The sequence below is a fragment of the Cyanistes caeruleus genome, chromosome 12, assembly GCF_971803275.1.
Source record: "Cyanistes caeruleus chromosome 12, bCyaCae1.hap1.1, whole genome shotgun sequence".
Taxonomy (NCBI): Eukaryota; Metazoa; Chordata; class Aves; order Passeriformes; family Paridae; genus Cyanistes; species Cyanistes caeruleus.
Window position 1 is genome coordinate 12,882,775 of NC_141712.1, and position 21,813 is coordinate 12,904,587.

Genomic DNA, 21,813 nt, shown 5'->3' on the forward strand with positions numbered 1-21,813 from the left:
ATAAAATGAAAAGTGCCCTGTTGCCTGAGTAAGCACATGACTGTGAATCTTTCTTATTCTGTCTGCATTTCAGAACCCATAAGAACCAAACAGGAGCATCCAACCACACAGGACTGAACCAAGGGTAAACTAATTAATAAAGACATAATACACTTTACTTTCTCCTTGAATTTTCTTTTTCTTCAACCTATTTTATTTCTTTGTTCTTCTCTTGCTGAGAGAAATATGGGACTGTCTTCCCCTCACAGACTATGCACAGCTTTAACCAGGTCAGTAACCAGTAAGTCATTGATTTCCATTTCATTTTGCAGTTCCTACAGTGAATATTCAAAGCTCAGTCTAAAAACAGCACATACAAAGCAATCTAGAGAAAATAATCCACTGCTAAAAAAAAAACCAAACCCACCATTGAAAGTGGAAAATATATTTAGAAGCACTCCAACTGGGAAAAAGTAGGAGCAAATAATAGAAAAGGAAAACATCACAGGCAAAATGGCCACTTCAGGAAGGCAGCTGCAATTCTTGTCCTAACTACCCATAAATTGTATCACAGAGCAGTTCCCAAAGGGAACTCTCAGACTCTGGAAAAAAGCCTAGCTAGACTAAGCCTGGAATATAGAATCAGATCTGAAGGTAGGTAACAGCAACCTTTAGCATAAGAGTCAGGAGAAATACCCTAAACTGGCTTTGCCCCTAGAAGTACATCAACTGTACCATCAGACTGCCAATACTAACACCCACAAATACCTGAATACTTGTGGAAGATGTACCACCTGAACATTCTGTGCATCAGAGACTGAAACAGGTGATGCCTGTTCCAAAAATACAGAGGGTGTCACTTCAGTCTCTTGCTTCAAGTGTGGGAGGCAACAGACAGAAACTGTAACCACTAATTTACTCATTCCTGTCTCACAGATGCTTTCTCCACACAGGAGGGAGATAAATTTAGCAGTAAAGCAAAACAAACAGTGTGCTCTGTTCTGAGAGTGTGGGGGTGAGCACGGAATAGTGTCTGTATTGCCAGATGACTTCCAATCCCACTACCACTTCCCCTTTCCCTTCCCCAGAGGGTGCCATGCCTAGGATGGCACACATATGATGGGGTATCCCCCTCTCAGACTACAGAGAATCAGATTTCAAAAGAACCCAAAGGAAATAGAGAATACGTCTTTGTTCAAGCACACATTTCAGAAAAAAAACTCCCAATCCCTAAAAAGTCAGTAACAATGAAGTCTGTTGTCCTGATACAACAGAGAAATGTCATTAGTGCCCTTGGAATTTAGCCATCCATCCACTTCACTTCCTTATTACTGTTTTAACCACAAGCCACCCTCCTCCCCTCCACCACCAAGTCTTAAATTCTGGGTCTCTGAAGCCTTGGAAGATTAATATATTATTAAAGTTGTTTATAGCTACAGACAAAAGACACTTAAGCCCAGTACAGGTTTAAAGAACTATTTATTTTAAGCTTTTCTTATGTAGAAACATGTACACAAAGAAATCCTTACATTTCCATCCCAGCCTTTTTCAGCAAATTCAGGGGGCTTTAAAAAAAATTCAGATGATGACCATGGCCCCTAAATCTTAGTCATCTTCTAGCTTGGTGGTTTGTTTTTTTTTATTACTGTACTTACACACAATGTACCTAAACAGGAAGTCTGCTTTCTAAGAACTAATCCACAGGGTCTTTTTCAGGCAGGCATGGGTTCACTTCAAATTCATGCCAACCTCCAAGAAACTGGCCAAGTATTACTGAGAGGAGGCTGAATCCTAGCCAAGACAACAGCTGTGAACTAGTTTTTGGTCAGCTAAGACCACAGGCGCAGCTAAACTGCATCTGCCTTTATATTTACCTGAAGGCTCTTGTCATGATACCAACCCTATCACTATTTGCATACTCATAATTTTTTTTTAAAAAAAAACATGCACCGACAAAAACACACACACACAAGCAACCCAAACCAAAAAACAACAACAAAAGGAAACTGAAAGAAAATCCCAACCCCATGAGTATTTGGAAACTAAAAAGTTTTGCATTGATTCATTTAGTGGCTAAATAATAAAACCCATTAAGTATTTAGCCACTAAATAAGAAAAATAAAAATTCTTTAGTGAAAAATTTTGTTCTGCTATGCACCAACTTCACATAAATCCATCACAACTATTGCCCTTGTCCATTCATTATTTACTAGAGTTCTCTCACTGCTTCTACAGCTGTATAGAGTGATGGCCTAAAGTAACACTGAGGAGTTTTGCTGTGTGGTATTACTATATCTGCACCACTTCTTCCTCAAGCTTTACCCCACAATACAAAATCCTGTTGGAGAATGGCATGGTGAGGGTTTTGTTGTTGTTTTGGTTATTTTGGGGTTTGTTGTTTTTTCAACATGGTTTTAATTGGCTTAGGCTCTGTGATTTTTTCAGCTATCCTTTAGATATGTATCCAGCATATAATTGGACTCAAATCAGTGGCCCTATTGCTTTACAGTACAACTAAAAGGCAGTTTAATGTGAATTACTGAATCAGAAAATACTAATACTAGCTCTTTTGAGGATTACAGTACACTACAATATTATATAGAAAGGTGATGGGGAAAATTTCCATCTCCCTGATTTACTATTAAAATTCTTCCCGAGGTTTTCAACTGCTTAATTCAAGTTACAATAAATACATGCAGGCTGGAAGGAATTTTCAATATTGAAAGCAAGAAAACAGAATTACAAGAAGAAATGGAGTTGCTGAAACACTAAACAAGAGGCTAATGCTAATAAAATTCAATGAAAATTAAAATGCTGATCTGCAGACTTTTAAATTATTTGTTTTTAGAAGCATGTACTGATGTTGAGACCAGCTTGTTGGAGCCCGTGATAGGCAAAGTCTATCTCTTAAGAGGCAGGTCTGGTATGAAAAGTGCTTTCACTTAAGTAGCAACATATGCACACATGCAATATACAGAACCCATGAAGCCTGAAGGAAAAATCCAGAAGAGAATAAAGCAAGAACTAAAATGGAAACCCTGCTCCTTTCAGACAAGGACACACAAAGACAAAAATCACCCTTCAATCTCAGTATATCCAGTCTGGTTCCCAGAATACCAACACTAAAGTCCATTGAATACCAACATCAATTAGTTGTACAGAGATTAAAACCATGCCCAAACCAGTGATGATTATTAAGGGCTCACTTTATGAACGAGCAGAAGCATCGTGCAATAAATCCTTGGGCAGCAGCAGAAATGAGAAAACAATGTGAAGAAAGGGGAGGAAAAAAGAAAAAAAGGTTAGTTATTGCTCCAGAGATGTAATATTGTCCCATTACAGTAAGTCATGATCTCTTTTTCCCCTGAAAGATGAATGAGTATAAAACTAGCATTAATACATGCAGGATTCTAAGAACAATTCATAATAATTCCTGGTTCCTTTATAAGATTTTAAACTGAACTCATTTGGACAACATCTTCTAAAGAAATCGAAGAGGTTACCAATTTAACAACAGTAATGATGATCATGGGAGGTTGCAGCAGCAGAATAGTTTCACCTTATGGCAAAATTTCTGTTCATCTAACCATTTAATTGTGCAATACAAACACCAGGGACTGCTCTCCAAATGCAGAAATGAGGAGAATGACAAACTGGGCATGAGACACAAAGTCCAGATTCACTAAACTGAAGATATAGTGAAAGGTAGAGATACTAGAGGTCATCACTGACCTGTTCCATGCATGGACAGGTTCAGGCCACATTTTTCAAAAGTGCAGTTACACTTCTAGCTGAATTTCAATGTAGCAAATAAGCTTCCACGCTTAGACTTTTAATACATCCACCATCTATCCACCAAAACCCCGAGCCAGTAGGAAACAACTAAAAGGCAAAATATTGATGGCTAAACAATAGGATGAATGATTATTACTTGTCTGGGCATCATGAAAGCCACAAATAACTGAACTTGGTTTGAACTTTGGAAATATCTGTAGAAGAAAAAGCCCTAAAGTACAACAATACTCAGTTTCTTTTTACTGTTTGTCAAAATTCACCACACTTTTAATGTGACAATCTTTTTCCACTGAAAAACTGAGTATGCAAAACTCCTTTCAAAACACAAATGTAATGTGACACAACAGGTAGAGCACTGCATCTTCCAAACTCAAAACTTGGAACGTACTTATTTGACCATCTGTTCTCAGTCTACATTAAATTGCATACCAGACATCTGGCTCAACAAATTAAAGCTCATTGTCTTCTAAGAATCTTAAGGTTAAAAAAAAAGAAAGAAAGAAAGAAAACATACCATGCCTGAATGTTTCCTATTAACTCTAGCAATATCACTGTTATCCCAGAAAGCTGAAGGACAAACACACAGAAATCATTGTCTTTTAATACAAATCACTTGTTCACTTGAAGTGGTTTGAGACCACAAAGAGGATTTTAGTCAGAGCTTCCAAGCAGTACCCAAAAGGGCAGAGTTGGTAGCTGTGTAAGTGCTGTTACCCACAGGAGGTAAATACTCACCAGAACATGTGTTTGTAGCTGAGGTTTTTTGTGGGGTTTTTTTTAACTTATCAAGAAGATAAGTTTCTGTTTGCTCACCTGAGAGCATTCCATCAGTCCATACAGGCTGATGTTACCTATAGTATATTTGCTGTCAATATAGATAGTGTGGATAACACAGATTTCCTTTAGTTTGCAATGTAATACAGCTTTAATGAAAGATATTCCCGCTTGTAACCAAAATAATTAGAACTTGGAACAGTGTTTGACCAGGACATCTGTGTCTCTCCTTTTGCAAGTCACCACACCCAATTCACAGATCTCTGTATTAGAAATCTGCAAACTTAAGTGTTGAAGGTCAAATGCTGACCTTACCAAAAGGCTCCCACCACCAAGTGGCCAGGACTGAAAACTTCTGGCAGCCCCTACTTTCCTGTGGCAGCCTCTTTGCAGCCCTACTCACACTGAGGCTCTGAGGTCTTCAAACTCAAACCCCAAACCCAGACACCAAACCACTGTTTCCAAATAAGGATTTGGCTTTTTAAAAAGAAATAAGGCAAATGGTGCGTTACACTTCAGTCTGCCAGTTAAATATACAACATGCAGCTTGCACACTTGTTTGGCAGCTTCCAAAAGTACTCACTTGCTCAGTTTGACCTCCACTGATCAATACTCAGAGGTCCAAACATGAGCTCAAGGAGAGGGCTGCATACTAACCTGGTACCCCTGGAAGAAACTGAGTATCTCCTTCATTCCTGTGTTATATGGCAAGCCCTGCATCCGGACTAAGGCTCCAGGCTGGGGCAGGATCGGAGTGTGGGTGGCAGAGGCAGCAGCTGCCACAGCTCCTGGAGGAGCTGCAATGTACCCCACTGTGGTAGGGGATACTGGAGGACTGAAAGAGAAAGGGAGGACAATTGTTACAAAAACCAATAACTGGTTCTACTACTCAGAACAGGCAAAGAAGAAACTGAAAATTTAGATTTGAAAGTAATCAAAATACAGAAAAACAAACAGTCCTGATGTGGACTGTTTTGTGGACTTAATTTCTCTTCAGCATCTCATATTTTTAGAGAAGGGAAAATAGCTAACATTTGTAGTTAAACACAAAGAGTGGCATTTGTTATTTCACAGGGGAGTAGAAAAAGTAGCTGCAGATGACTTGTTTTAAGATCATTAATAAAAACATGAATAAATAAAGAGGAGGGGCATGTCATAGTATGAAAATGAGGAAAATGCCCAAATCTGGCATTTCTGAGCCACAAAATAAAGAGTAATTACCATCTCCATCTCCAGTCAGGGCCTGTCTAGCAAATTACCAGATACTCACGCTAGCAAGTATCACAAGCCTAGGAGCTATCAGTGAACAAGCTATTTCCCCACAACCCCTGTACCAGACTTCAGTGGCTCATGCCATACCATCTGTGGGAAGGGAAAAGGTGGAGATCTATTTTGCTTTCACATGTGAAAATGTTCTTTGGTCTCACTGATAGACAAAATCAAACGTAGTACACACCCATGATGAGCCTTTCCCCACAAAAACAGTATTGTAAATAACAAACTGAGAGGTGAGGGTAGAGAGGAGCCCCCTCACAAGGTTACAGAGAAACAGTTAAAATGGTTTCTGTGTCTGTTGCTGAACACTAAATTCCTGGGATTACCTACACTAGAAGTACAAATTTAAGAGCAGTTCACAGGTGTCCACAGAGCTACCTGCTGCACTGGGATGAAAGGTCAAGAGAAGCAGTGAAATCTCAGGGTTACCTGGGATAGTAAGCTGTGTAGTTCATGTAAAGCTGAGCAGCCTGGGCTGGGTAGTAGGTAACAGCTGGAGGAGCAGCTGCAGAGGCCTGGGGTGTCCTGGTGGTTGGCAAGAGGGCTTGTGGCTGGTAAAGGGCTGCTGCCTCTGCTGGGATCACAGCTGCTGTTTGGAAAGCAGCATAAGCTGGTGGAGAAAGACCTAAAAACAAAGCGGGACACAGCAACAAAAAGCAATCAGAATGGCGAACTCTCAGATGAGTATTTCCTCTCCTCAGTGTGATTAAAGCCATCTGGGCATGATTGATAAACACTTGAGCAAAGACTGTTCTCTAGCCTCTCCCCTGGAGACCTTTGCTACATTGCCACAAAAAACAACCAGGGAACTTGGAATGAGCAATTCCTAGAAGTTCACAACTCCTAGAGCTGAGCAGCCTTGTCTATATGTAAATGGAAAGTAGGGAACTTCAGAGTTGTTAAAAGAAAGCATAAAGCCATGTGCATAGAGAAAGCAGGCGTGCACACCAACACACCCTTGTGTTTTCTAACAGAAGTTGTACTCTGTGGGACAAAAGCACCATAATAGTAGCTACACATGGGCATCCATAGCTGCTGACCATGAGACTTCACATATAAGCTTCCTGCAACTTCAAAAAGTATTTTTAGGATATAGCAAATGGAAGGGAGAATACCCCACTAGATCACTAGTCTGATTCATTTTGATGAATAAATGCCTGATTTGTACAGAAACAACAAACTTGGCTTGGTGTGCAGTCAAATTTGCTTTATATACTATATTTGGCAGCTTTTTACTATTTTGCAAATACACATCAGTATCTGCTTTGTGATTTGGTAGTGAAACTAATTAGAACAGTACAGTAAAATTGCATTATTGTTCCTCAGTAAGGTTCACTGTAATCTTAAAATAAAAAAATTAAAATCCATTTATCTTCAGCACTCTATGGCTGGTTAGTATATCATCCCAGTGGGTGTTTTCCTTCAAAAAGAAGCCCAAAGAGTACCTTCTCAAGGCTCTGAGGCAAGATAGCAAGAGCACTCATCGGCAGCTGGAATACAGAACTTCTCCCCATTTTAAAAATCCCTCTCATTCCAAGTAGATTTCACTACAGGCAAGTCTACTGCAGAGCTCAGAAGAACAGTACACCCACAAAAAGCAAAGTGTGCAACAATTTCACTGGCAAGGCCTTGCTGCCCTCTACTCACCACCGAAAATACGATAAAAATGCCTCTGATCAGTCCCATTATTGCCCAAAGGGAACAATTCCAATCTTAGTATGTACACAGATGGATGATTATTGATCATGGCAAAACCCGAGTCAAAAGGTGAAAGGCCACAAAGCTTCAGCACCTACCACATATCAGCCTTTAGCAGCAGAGAGCAGAAGAATTGGAGACTTACATGGTAACTTACATGGCGGTGGGGATAAGCCACTACGATTTAAAGTGCCACCCATTAAAACAAAGTTCATCTCCTCTCCAGAACACTGGAATACTTCCACATAACGGTCCTTCATCATTTTTTTGTGACATTTTTGAGCCACCATAAAGGCTTTGTCAGCAGATTTCATTTGGATAAAAGCATCACCTGACGGTCGTCCCTAAGGGAGGCGGGGAAATAATTGTAGGTCAATCTGTTATTAAATCACCCAGATCACAAGAAATGCAGAAAGGACTAAGATCAAACATCTACTGAAAGCCTGTATCATTATTCCTTCTCTGGCATGAATGACAATTCTATTTAGGAGCAGAAAAATCAAGACTCATGCAACAAGTACCCAGTTAACACAATACTACTTCAGTCCTTTGCAGAAAGAAACAGAATCATGTAGCATGGAAAAAAATGTGGAGGTCTCATCCAAAAACTGTTCAAAGCAGGACTAACTTTCAATTTACATCAGGCCACTCATGGCCTTCTCCACTTGAAATCTGAGCATCTCCAGGGGTGGAGATTCCATATCACCTCTGGGAACCTGTTCAGGTGCTTAGCTAATTTTTCATCGTGATTTTAGTTTTTTTGCTTTTCACCCAACTGAGATTTTTTTTTTAATGTAGTTTATTCACACTGTCCCTTATTCTTTTGCTGTGAAGCTCTAGGAAGAGCCTGGCTTTGCCTTCCTTACAACTACTTTGGAGGTAATAGTACAACAGAATAAAGTTTCAGATCCTTTAGTAAGTCCATAGCTACATCAGAGATGATTTCCAGGTCTGATTTTCTGCAGTCTGATAGATATACCTGTCTGTATAAAATACAAAAACTTCCTTAACCAAAAAAATATACACACAAAAAAAACCCTGAACAAATACAGTAGATCTCTCATTTGTTTTCTCTAATACCTCAGTATTTCTGTCATTAAGAACTTATTTTTAACACAAGACAACAGGGAAAATATACCTCTATGATCACATAATTAAAATATACCCAAACCACAATTTTTAATTATCAACTTTCTTTAAAGCCTGAGCAACTGCTAATCAAGTTAGAAAGACCTCATTTTTATCCAAAGACCACTCAAACAACACTGCAGGAACCCTGAAGCTGACAGAGAAGATATTCCACCTAAAGGAGACGTTTCTATTGTGTGTCTCCAGCCTCTGGCTGAAAACAGCCTCTAGGATAAGGTTATCATTCATAGAACAAGCTTCATCTTCCCCAGGCTGACGCATATATACATACAGGGAGAGAAAAACAAGACCATATGTAAAAGGAGAAGAGAAATGAGGCAAAGACAGACAAAGAGAACATTGTATTTTCCCAAGGTTGGAGAAGACTAAAGCCAAGATCAGGTAAGCTGCCCTGACTTCTTACCGGTTCAATCACTGCAAAGTTACTACTCCCATGCAAAATGCTGTTACCTGCTGATTAAGGACCATGTGAACTCCATGGGGTTTGATATCCCCTGTGGCATCTCCCATAAATTCCAAGATGTCATCAATGCCAGCAGTGTAAGGAAGCCCTCTGAGCCGGACACAGTCACGGATGCTGCCTGTGGCAATGGTGTATGGTGGAGGTATGACTGGAATGATGGGAGTTGGAAGAGTTGGAATAAGAGGTGTTGACATGTATCGATTAAGTACCTGTTGGCAAAAAACCCACAGCAATGCAGATTTACAATCATTTGTCTGAGACAGAGCAGTCTATTCCCAACATCAGAGAAAAAAACCCTTCTTACACCAAATTATTGCAGTTAGTTTCATGTTAGGCATTTGAAAGTTTCAAATGCAGAAAAGGAGAGGGGAAGGCTAACAAATTCAATTTGCTAGATGTCAATAACAGACTTTTCTCAAAAACAGACTTTTCTTTAAAAAGTTAAAAGCCAATTACTGTTTTTAGTATCTCAAAAAGGAAAATCTGAAATCACATCTGTGCTAATAAACCAGTATTGTTACTTAGCTAAATCAGGGTAAATTAAAAACAGTAATTTTAAAGAACTGAGGCTTGAAATAGCTAGTAAGTAAAAGCACTAATTATAATTTATTCTAAAACCTGATTGGTTAAGTGAGGGTGCTTATTTGTTTAACCTAAGTGCTCATCTCCAAGTACAGAGTTTTTGAGGAAAAAAAAAAATTAAGGATGAGAATATAAGAGACTTTGATCTCAACATCTTCTCTTGACTCATTTCCAAATGACAAAGGGAACATATGACACATGTTGGCACTTAGTGCTGAAAAACATTTTTAGTGATGATTATCACAAATAAACACATGAAAGAAGTACCAAAAAAATAGGTCGCAAAGCTTTAGTTTTGTTAAAAGTGATTCAGCTTAGGGGGTTTGTTTCAAGAATCTTCTTGTAATGCATTTCAGGCCAGAAATCTCTCTTAGTTGTGTAGAGAACATTGCAATTACTTTGTACTAATACTAAGTAGAGGAGAGCTGACTTCTTGTAATTACTCAAAAAAGCAGCCTGTAATTTCATAAGAAATAATCTCTTGCCCAAACAGCAAAAAAGTTCAGGTGTTGGCCTAGACAGCTGTCACAGAGGAAGAAGTAATGACAAATTGGTAGAATATAAGTTATATCCAGGTCTACCTAAAAAGAGTGGAAGCAGAGACTTGGTCACTGAGTCAGAGTGATCTTGCTCCTTAGAGGATTTTGCTTCATTCTCTCTCAGGAGGGAAGTTGTAGGGGAGGGGGAAATGCCATTTCCAGTCTTCACAGCACATAGATTCTTGGCTGTGGGAATATCCATATCACAGTAGTAGCAATGGGTCTACAAGTGTGCATATTCTTTCCTTTGCCCAATCCCTTCTACAGAAAGATTTCACCTGTCACATAGGTTGCACAGTAATACAATGTAATGTATTACATTTTTATAGCCAGTGGTTATGCAAAGACCAGACCAAATCTAATAGTGGTTCCCTCAGGAGCCACCAGTCTAGAAATATTCTGTGTCAGGAATAAAAATATAATGTGTGGTATTTTTCACAGGGATAAGCTGCTGATGACAAAAAAAATGGTTTTACCAGTTTAAGGAAATAATGATAGGAAATGGTGGAAGATAGGGAAAAAGGAAATATGTCACCTCAGGAAAAAAAAAAATATTACTTCCTTTCACCAAAAAAATCAGATACATCCTCTTAATTCATAGCTTCCAAGAAAGCAGTTGCTCATTTCATGCATCCAGATTTGGATTCAATATTAGAAATTCTGTACATGGAGACTAGCATTTCAAGACAATACAAGATTTTCAAGAGGGATTTTTACAGTGCTATCAACCTACTATATTTTTAGAATTATTTTTGAGATTTCAGTGAGGAGAAAAAAATTATGCACTGATTTTTACTTTATGGTCCGAGGGATGGTTAAAAAAACCACTCAAACAGTGGCAGCTTAAAAAAAAAACCTAAAACAATCCCCCCAAATCAACAAACAAAGCAAAACCAGTGCTGCACAATTTTCCATGCCCATTAGGAACCATGTATTGGCCTTTCTCGACATTTTTTATATAATAAATGTTCATGGTTGTCTACAACATATATATGGGCAAGGGTTAGAAGAAATATTTCAACTGTTCAGTTTTGAGTCTCACAACCAATAGCTACAACCTGTTGGACCTCTGCTGCTGTGCTCCTGAAGAGTTCAATGTAACGTTTTCCAAGTATTTCTTTGTGCTTTTTAAGTGCATTCTGTGCGTATTCTTCACAGGAAAATAACACAAATGCATCTCCTGTGGGCCTGCCATCTGGGTATTTGACAAAGAGAAGTCCCTCTTTCCCTCCAGTGACTGGGCACTCTGGCCCCAGGAAGCCCAAGACATCTTCCTGAGTAGCAGTGAATGGAAGGCCTCTCATCCGGATGATAACTTGATTCTCCTTAGATAAGAACTGGGCCACTTCATTGGAGGTGCCTGGTAGAGAGATAACAGCACATGGTCAGCCAAGAACATATGGTCAGTGCTGGGCACTCAATACCAGAGGATTCTGCAGCAGTGAAATGTTAAGGAAGAATACAGGAGATGAGTAGCCAGCAACAAACCCAAGATCCATACTAACTCTCAGCAATCTATTTTGAGGTGAAAACCTCTTAATCTGCAAGTGTTTAATATTTTAATTAAATTGGAACAGAGGTGAGATTAGTGTGAATTGATACAAGATACATGAATGCTTCCACTGCAAAGGCTGCTCTTTCTCCCAAGACCTGTCTGTGAACATCACAGATCAAATGCTCACAGCTCAGTTTCAACCACGTGAAAACAGAACTTGACAGGGTCAAATATTTTTGGAAGGTAAAACAGGAAAAGCTACTTCATTATCCATTTGTATCCTCAGTCAAGGAAAGAAAAAAAAAAGAACTAGAACAACATTCCTATGAACTTGAGCAATCACATTGAACTCCAGCATCACTTACCTCCTGCAATTTTTAAGAATTCTTCCCCAGTGGCTTTGTAAACCTGAAAAGAAAGAACAAAAAAACCTTACATGAAAATCACAATGTTCAGCTTTAAACCACATACACACTCTTTCACAAGAGAGAGAATTTTGGTTCTTTGAGCAAAACAGAAGCACAATTTGGTTTTAAATGAAAACATAGTCTAAAATATTCAGGTTTCTCTCCAAAGATCTGTTTCAAGTCACAGCTTCTTACCTCAATGTATCTGCTACCCATGTGATGCTTATGCCTTTCCAGGGCAAGGTCTCTCTGTTCAGAATTGACAAACCGAACCAAAGCCTCCCCATTTCTTCTTCCTTGAGAATTCAGACAAAGAGCCACACCACCTCTGGAAGATAAAACCAACAAATATAAGCTTAGTCTGAATCTTTAATACATTTAATAAATAATTGTGTAAGAATAGCAAAGGAATCAGACTTTAACATGAAGATTACAGATTGAAAAATAAATTGCTATCCACAATTTAATCTTTGTTGTCACGAAATTATGCTTTAAAATCTGCTTCATCGAGATCATGGATCTCATGTTCATCACGTTCTCAACTCCCTTAAAGATGTAAATTTGTCCTTCCTATCATCTCAGAGATGCACATTTGAATTTCCTCATCACTCTAAATAAAAAATTATATTTTTTCAGTGTTGGAGATCTGGAATGTGTATTAAGTGACAAGTATGTTAAATAAACTCACTCTCTTCATATATATGTATACACATAAATCTATACACAGGTATACACATGAGTCACATGAAAATTTATTCCAAACAGTACTTGGAAGTTTCTGAATGTGGCCTGTTTAGGAGGTATAGAAGAATAATAAGTTGGCACAAAACTAAAGCTTTTTCATGTCTTGGCCTCTGCTTTGATTAATGGAATAGGAGTTTCTCCCTTAAGATACTACCAATAAATGAATGTGTATTTGTTTTCAATTGATAAGTCTCTTTACTGCTTCACACATTTCAAAACTTTTTCTTGCACACCTAAGGCTGGTAAACCTGTTTAGCTGTCATGGCCACAGCATGGGAAGGGATCAAGTGGGGAAAGATTGAAGGACTCCAGTGGGGAGAGTGGGGCATGTGTGTTAAACAAATACTAAAGTAACTTGCTATTAGAGACAAAGTGATAAAGCAAGGCAAATTCTCCTTATCTTACTTGGCAATGTTGAGTCCTTTGAAAAATCGAGCGATATCCTGGTCTGAAGACTGCCATGGCAAACCTCTGGCACGTATTACTGTCTCACTGTCCACAGTTTCAGATTTACTACTGCACAGAAAGAAAAAAACAAGACAAAGTAAGCTTTAATCCTTTAATCCATGTTTTCCAATATTTTACCAAACTTCAGATTGCAACTAATTGAATTGTAAATTGGGAGTATATTTTCTGTTGAGACTCTCCTATCTCCATTATTCAATTAAATAAAGAAAGGGAAGATAACTTGGATAATTCCTTCATATCTACAATACTGAAGATGCACAATGTTGTCACCACATTGCAGTTCCTTAAATAAGAATAAGAAAACTGCCTCAATGTAAAGTAATGAGGAACTGAATTAATTTTATTTGAAAGATCCAGCAATCCAAGCAACACAAATTACTTATGCCTAAAATATTTCAGTCTGGTCACTGAAATGCATTTGTAAAGAACGAGCCATCCTGTTTCTTCCTCCCTAAACCTGACACCCAATTCAGCATGGAAAACCACTTTAGGAAGCACCACACAGCTCAGCTCATGCAGGGTGCACTGGCCATCAGCCCTGTTGACTTAGGGAAAGTTCACAAATATTTCTTCACCCTGGGTAAGATAAGCCAGCCTCGATGCCATGCAAAACAGAAGCAAGAGAACAAAGAGCATTTAACTTGCAATGACTTTAAAGAGTTGGACTAAAGTACAGCATTCAGCATGCCAGCCACAGTCTGTCTGCAAGGGAGTGACTGCTGAGTGCACTGTGCTGTTCTCAGGAGCCAGCCTGCTTGCACATGACCATGGGGAAATATTCACAAGCTTTCCTTGCTGTAACACAAGAGTCATCTTTGCTTGTAAACAGCTGTGACAAGGGCACTTACCAAGGACCTGTTTCATACTTGTATTTCACAGTTTCAGGCTCAGTAAATACGTGATCTGTGACAAAACAGGAAGTTTAAATATAGCCAGGGTCAGAGATTACTTAAGAATGACAGCACCACTTCCAAATCTTTTAGAAAAGAAGGATTTCAGCTTTGAGTATAAATAGTTAACTTACTACAACCTTCTGAGAGCATGCTGAAAATTATAGCCACCATGGTCTTCACTTGCCACACGCCAAAGTCCTCCTCTGCTTCATCTGTCGCTAAGCCTAGATCTAAACAGGTGATTATAGAAAATAACAGACTTGCACAATCCTTTGTAAACGAGTCATAAGGCTTTCTTATATTAACATAAAACTAATAATCAAATTTACTGGGCTTAGTGGGGACATGTGGCTATCAGACACATTAGTTTATGCTACTCTGCTCATAAACTGGTTTATATTCACTTTAACAGACAACAGTTTGAAAAGTATTAAAAGCTTACATAATTTCAGTGTTTACAGTCTGAAAAAGAAAAAGCTGAATAAGTTCCTATCACTTAAAACCTAACTGAACTTTAATCTGATTCAGATGGGCCACAACAATCCTTCTAATTTGAATTTAGATGTAGAGTATTGTTTGGGTTTTGGTTTTGCTTTGTTTTTGAACTCAGTCAGGATCATGCAAGATAACTACTATCTTCAAACAGTGGAAACCTGCAGGTGCTGAAAAGGCCCACTGACAGTACAGTTTTTCCTTTAAGATCAAGCACCGATGCAAGTGATGCTTTTCTTTGGCAGATTTACTAAATATGGTTTAGAAATCAATAAATAGGTTCAATTTAGGGAAAAAAAAATTATGAGCAGAGCCACTCTCCCAACACACACTTAAGTAGGCATTCCTTTCACTTTACCTAAAACTATCAATGAGTTTTAAAACCCACATCTAGTTTTATTCTTCTAAACTCTATTACAATCACAGAGATAAAACTCAAGGAGTCTTAACTGATTGTGGTATATAAGCTGCAGCAAAAGGATACATTCTGCCATGGTTTTGATAGTCTGATCTTTCACGGAGGCTGAACTAGGGTAGCATGTGTGGAACTCTTTGCGCAGATCATAAAAGGTATAGAAGCAGTCCGACAACAAGAAGTTCTGCAAGGAAGGCAAAAATGTTTGTTTTGTACATACTATCCCTTTAAATTTCAATTAATACTTTTGGAGTGAATGAGGCACTCTCAGAAATCATGTAGTTCCACATCACCAGCTTGTTGGTGATGGAGCAGTTTGGTTCCTTTGTAACACAGTTCAAATTCCATAACTCTAGAGATCTGGATCTCTACATGAACAAAGTCAAATAGCCTCTGGGAGTCAGACCCATGCAAAAACAGCTGGAGAGGATGGCTAGGAAAAAAAAATTAAAAATATCTAAGTTTTGCTGTTCAATTCCCATTTTGGACACTATTTTATCTTTTGTGGCTAGCACTGAAAAGCAGATTTGTACCAAACCATGATGATGAGTTTTAAATAAATATTGTCACAGAATACAAAATCTCTTTCAGCACCTTCCAGAAAAGAACCTTACAACTGGCCAGGTCCTTCCATGTCAGCAGCTCTTATTCTTGTGGGGTTCCTGCAGACCCTGCTAAGTCAGCAAACTCAAGAGCCACCACCTTGCACAAAGGCAACGTTCTCCTTCCTGCGTTTGACAGGGTGCTCTAAACTCTCCAGGAACTTGGAGCAGAAACTACTGCTTCATGTGGGGGTAGGAAATAAGCTGCAGCTCTGCTTCCCACTGAATAAATGCAGATGGGGCACCAGTGCCAGGCCACATCACCATCTGTGTGCTTACCCTCCACAGGACGCTGGTTTAACACAAGCCTAAGCAAAGCAACAGCTCTCCATCACATCTGCAGAGAGCTGATCTGTACCTCTGTTTCCACTCCACACACAGAACTCAAAGTTCTTGTATTGCTTCTGTATCTATCCTGTTTTTCCTAATTTTCCTCTTCCTTATGCCCATCTGGGAGTCCAAGTAGTTAGTGTGGCTGACTTTCAAGAGCAAGTGCCTAAAATAACTACTCAGCTACTCAGGGCTCAGGCAGGGAGGGGATCATCTTCAGTTGGGACACTCTAGTTCCCAGGGTGGGATTGTATCACTCCCCTCCCAGCACTGCCTCTCTGCACCAATTCTGCTCTTGTACCTTCTTGGATGTTTCCGGGTGGAGAACTTGTCGAATGAGTAACTGGCCATCACTGCAGAGGGTGTAAGAGCTCCTTCCAAGTACTTTCAAATCACTGGATACCAGCTGACTAAACTGGAAAATAAAGTGAAAAATTTGATTGTACTGACTGATAATTTCATGCACTTGCCATTACTTCAGCACTTTTGTTTTAAGGAGATAAAGTAATTCAACATTTTATAAAAGTTTTGAAAAAACATGGCAGAAAACAGACATAGGCTCCTGATAAAAGTAAGCAAATAAACTGTATGCATTTGTGGAATAGAAAACAAGAACACCTAGAATATAGTAAAAAGATTAATTATGAAGATATGGCAGAACTATGAGTTCATATGAAAAGTGATCATATTATACTGGTAATGTACAAAATCTGGATTAACTATGATTTCAGTTATTAAATATTTGAAAGAACTTTGAAGATAAATCACAAAATTGTTTTTGCAATGCCTTTCTTCACCCATAGCACCTTTGATTATGTCTCAATATTTTTTTTAACTTCAAAAACAAAGAGAAATATCCATCAGGATTTACTAATATTTCAAAAGTAATATATTAAGAAAAGCCAAGCAAACAGTGATCTAATACCTTCAGAAGTTAAACTATAATCAAGCCAAGTCCAAGCTAATAAAGTTTGTGGTAGAGATAAAGTGTTACAAATACTAGATTAAAAAAAAAATTATTCCCAGCTCTAAGATGGCTAGCCCCCAACAGATTAATTCTCAAGAGGAAAGGTCTCCAGGTGTCTTGTTCAACATTATTTTCCATCCTTAGATAACAGTTTCTAGCTTTTTATTACTCTACACCAGTGTTAAATTCCTAGCTCCTAATAAGTCAACTAGCATATTATAGTACCTACATATGTCATATCAGTAAGCAGTAGCTTGTTAACTAACTTTCAAGGGGACAAATCCAATTAGTCTAAGTTTCCTTCTTGATGCTACTCCCTCCCAGGAAAGCATCACCTCACAAACAAAGCAATAATTACAATCATGATGCAGTAGCCACCCACTGCTCTCAGCAACAGCTTATAACTCCAAAACAACCAACCCCAAAAGCAAATTACAAGTTGACTTGAGACTCAGACAGTATCTTTGTGCTGTTTTTTAACCTGTGTATGGGGAGAAAAGAGAATTGGTTTGTTTTATCATAACACATGTGGCACTTAACACCATTAGTCTCTGCTCAGGAAAGATGATGACAGAACTCACAGTGTGAACAAGTGTTGCAGCACCTGCAGCCCAAAGGTAAGGCTCCACAAAGGAAAATCTGTGTATTGAACATGATTTAGGAGGAGGAGAGGCATGATTACCCAGGCTTTATTTCAAAATAACTGCTCAAATGAATCCAGGCCCCTTTCTAGGCTTGGGCAGCTGACCAGAGTTCCACTACTATTTTGAGTTCAGAATCCTGTAGTAGTGGGTACTCAACCAACCCAAACTTGCAGGTTCACAAAGCCTGTTTTTCCCAAATGCTAGTAGAGGTTGTGTTCCTACCACAAGTTTAAATCTTGAAGAACCTGAAGCTTTAAAGCCAGTTATTGTTCAAAGATGATTTAAAGTCAGAAAAATGAGATCTGAGAGTGCTCAAAATACCTCAGTTGGTGTGTAAACATGAGAAAAAGAGGAAAATTCCAGTGGAGTACAGAGGAACCACTTCGAAAAAGTAGCTGTGGATGGCCACAGTCACAGACAAACAACAAATACTCTTACCACAATAACACACATGAGGAGAATTGCCTTCTTACTAAATGCACCAACTTATTAGTTTCTTTTTTAACTAATGGGCACAGTAAAGAGCAAAAATTTGTAAAAATGGATTGGAAATGGTGATAGGAATCAGCCTCCAGACGGTGCACAGGGATTCTTGCCGAAAAGAAGAAGTCTTACTGATGAACAGCAATAAAACACTCCCCAAACCTTCAACTTTGTACCCTGTGTTACTGAAGATGCTCAAAAGCCGATACAGAGAGCGCAGTTAGAGAGCTATTTCAATCAGATACAAGAAGAAATCCAACCCACACAGCTTGAAGAAAGCAGCAAATGTAAGCAGCCTCCTGCTTACAGGAGATAAGACATAAGAACTGTAGATCAAAAAGACTTCAAGTTAGAAAACAAAAGGAGAAAAATGTTTGTACGAGGGAGGAAATGCTCAGGTCAAATGATGTAAGTAAAATTAGTAAAAATCAAGACTGCTGCACTGAAATATTCACTTTTTCTCCCACACAACCTACAGCTGAAAAGACAACACAGATATTTTCAGAAGCCAGGACTGAGAAGTTGCCAGAGTAGTAAAATATTGCATAAGGACACTGATAAGCCCAGAATTCCAAGTGTACTAAGGTTTAAAGAATTCCCAAGGATCAGCATTTGTTTTTATTTTTACCAAGCATAAGTATTTGCACTGCGTATTTATTAAATGTCAGTGAGAACATTCAACACTGCAAACTCCTTTCCAATGGAACTATTAACATGTCAAAACAATTCTCTACTTTTCTTACCAGATATCAGCAGCCTAAAATGCCTTAGATAAACTGCCACAAAGTTGTCAGGCCTTGTTGGGAGCTTATTTAGAAACTTCTATTTTAAAAACAGCCTTTTTCAGACTTTGGAGTGAACTGCTCTAGAAGAGGGCGAAAAGATGCTGGAAAGAAGAATTAGGAGACATAAGCTTCGTTATCCAGACCAGCTTAACTATGGCATGGGTAAACTGAGGAGAGGAGGGGGTAGCAGAGTGAATGGGAAGATTCACCTAGGATCAGAGCACGGGGCAAAATAGCCGCAGAGGAATGGCAGATATTTGAGATTAGCCTGAAGTAGCTTCTTTCATCCACAGGAGTTGTCTCCTAATTCTGCAAAGGTTGTGTATGAAAGGCATAGCTGTGGACCAGCTCTTGCTGCTGTAGATTGCATTGGACCCTCAAGACTTTCAGGCAATAGATACACGTAACACGTGTCAAACGTGTTAAAGCAGCTAGAGCAGATGTGTTTGTAAAGTCACATTGTTCAGAACAACAAGCCACATCAGTTAAGCAATTCAGCATTGCCCAGGAAAAGCCATCTTCAGCCTCCTTTCTTGCACCACAGATTTCAGGCAGCATTTCAAAAGACAGCCTTGAACTGGCATCCACCCTAATGTAGCAAGCTAAGGACAAGTTAAGACCAGCACCAGATTTACATTACGTTTTCCTGTCTCACATGTCGAACAACCCATCCACAACTCTGTTATTTCAAAATTCAATCCCCATCTCCTTCACTCCACCAATAAAAACCATCTCAACTATTTACTGCTGTCATTTACCTTCATGCTGCCCTCCAAGCACGCCCCCACTTCAGCAGGCAAAGCTGCCCCACCTTAACACTGCCCCCACCAAACTCACACACCCTGTCTGCCCTGCTCATCTGCTCCTTTCACAGCAGTTACACACTGTTAATTACCTGGTTGCATCTTGCAACCAGCCCTCATTCTGACTTTGGCAAGAACCAGTCTATTAGCATCACCCTCCACCTTTATTGCTTATTCCACCTGAGCAGTCTCTCCAGCAAAGCTCTTATGAGTCATTCCATATTTGAAGGAATATGTTCAATAATTCCACACCAAGATTAAAAACAGAACAGAGAGAAGAAGAATCAAATAAGCTGCTCTATATATTTGCTTCCACGAAACCTTAAACAGTTCTTAGAGAAAAGGTGGTGAGAGGGAAGGACAGACTTTGAACACCAGTTTGAAAAACTGGTCAAACAGGATTTTGGTCATGTAACTGAGAGTACAAAGAGATTGAAGAGACATGTTTTGCCAGCAGCAAAGCTGGATGAAAGCCAGCACAAGCTGCTGTGTTTTTTGCAGATAAATCCCAAGGGACTAAAATAACAGCCCCCTTCACGTTGCCTTAAATATAGCTGAACGAAGATGTGGATCTTAGAGAAACAAGAAGATTCTTCACTAAGCTTTTTCTGCAGTTATGATGCACGGAACACTAAAATAAACATCTGTCTGTTTGGATATTCTCATTTCCCTTACTAAAAATAGCTCTCATCCTTGAGAAAGGCCACTGCATCTGTGCTGTATCTGTGCCTGGCATGGTAATGAAAACTGAGACAATTCAGTCACAGCATGCACCCATGCTGTCAAACGGAACCATTTCTAAACCACCATGGGTTTACTCTGGGGGATTCTCTCTTTAAATCACCTCTGAGAAACAACAGAAAATTCAGCTGCCTCTTACACATCAGATTTCCATCAGCTCCTGGTGGGTCTTCAAGGATCCTTTCCTTAAATCATGCACAGAATTTCTCTGTTTTGTTTCTTTGGCCCTACTGACCCATCACAGCTAAGACAAGATAAAATCATTCACAGACCTTCAGAATTAAAGGCATCCTTGCAGTTTAAGCAGGTCTGGAATGCCATGCTAAAGTATAACATAAAAATCCAGGAAACAACTTAGCTTGTAGTCCACACTTAAGCTAGATTTGAATCTATTTTCAAGTAGAAAGGTGAGTTTTAGAGTGTAGGGATTCAGATCTGTAGTATCAACAGGATATTACAATTTTGATTACAAATCAAAAATTTCCCAGTTTACAATTTGGTGATTGCAGATGAATACATGGTCTACTTTCTGCCAGATCAGCATATCAAAAACTCTATCACCCGTGCCATCTTCAGACCTGGGAGGGTGAACGGATGGTATCCGGTCCAGTCAAAATTGGAGATATGAGACAGAGAGATGATATTTGATTTGGCTTAAAGTCTATCGAGAGACTTTGAAAAGGTTTAGCATTCCAGATCAGTGTTTCGCAAAATAACCCCAAGCAAACAAAAAAAACAAAAACCAACAAAACAAAAGCCACCAAAACAGACCAAAACCCCCACACTAAAACTTCTTCAGGAATGACAGCTTTTGGTCATTATTAAAAAAGAAAACTTTTGGGAATAACTTAGAAGAAAAGTTATTTTGGTTCACTTAGGCCCTACTTTCTGATATATTCCCTTGAGCTTAAAAACCCCTCATATTACTAAAATGAAACTGTTGTAGAGAAAGTGAAAAAAAAGACTCCATTATAAAGTACCCTGAGATTAAAAAGCTTCGTCTGAGGCACCTAAATGTGCATTTCTTACATCTCCTTTGCGCAAACCTATGACTAAAGCCATACTGTTTATAACCATGGATGTTTTCCAGTCTAACTTGTATTTAAAAAAAATCATCATCACTTATTAGACATTACTGCAATTCACAACATTAGAGCTTTAGACTCTCAGGCCTTTGGTGTGAGTCATTCTTTGCTTGCAGCATTAAGCATATAACTACTATCAGTCTTCTTTCAGCTAACAGCAGCATGGAAAACAAAGGATAATCTTCAAAAAGGTTTCACTGAAGAT

At 38.9% G+C, this 21,813-nt stretch overlaps 1 protein-coding gene across 24 annotated transcripts in view; it reads right to left on the minus strand.

The window, feature by feature from the left end:
* Positions 1-21,813, minus strand: part of ESRP2 (epithelial splicing regulatory protein 2) — a 168,701-nt gene that overhangs the window by 6,191 nt on the left and 140,697 nt on the right. For 6 of the 24 annotated variants that reach the window (XM_086847261.1, XM_086847262.1, XM_023934742.2 and 3 more), the window contains 12 exons: positions 16,402-16,515; positions 15,238-15,352; positions 14,393-14,491; positions 14,217-14,271; positions 13,306-13,416; positions 12,352-12,484; positions 12,115-12,157; positions 11,313-11,614; positions 9,121-9,342; positions 7,667-7,865; positions 6,253-6,448; positions 5,206-5,383 (listed from right to left, as the gene is read on the minus strand). In XM_086847261.1, the coding sequence (XP_086703387.1) occupies positions 5,206-5,383; positions 6,253-6,448; positions 7,667-7,865; positions 9,121-9,342; positions 11,313-11,614; positions 12,115-12,157; positions 12,352-12,484; positions 13,306-13,416; positions 14,217-14,271; positions 14,393-14,491; positions 15,238-15,352; positions 16,402-16,515 (1,767 nt within the window). Of the gene's footprint in view, positions 1-3,185; positions 3,220-5,205; positions 5,384-6,252; positions 6,449-7,666; positions 7,866-9,120; positions 9,343-11,312; positions 11,615-12,114; positions 12,158-12,351; positions 12,485-13,305; positions 13,417-14,216; positions 14,272-14,392; positions 14,492-15,237; positions 15,353-16,401; positions 16,516-21,813 lie in introns of all 24 variants that reach the window. The other 18 variants (XM_086847265.1, XM_086847264.1, XM_086847263.1 and 15 more) reach the window with 6 other exon arrangements.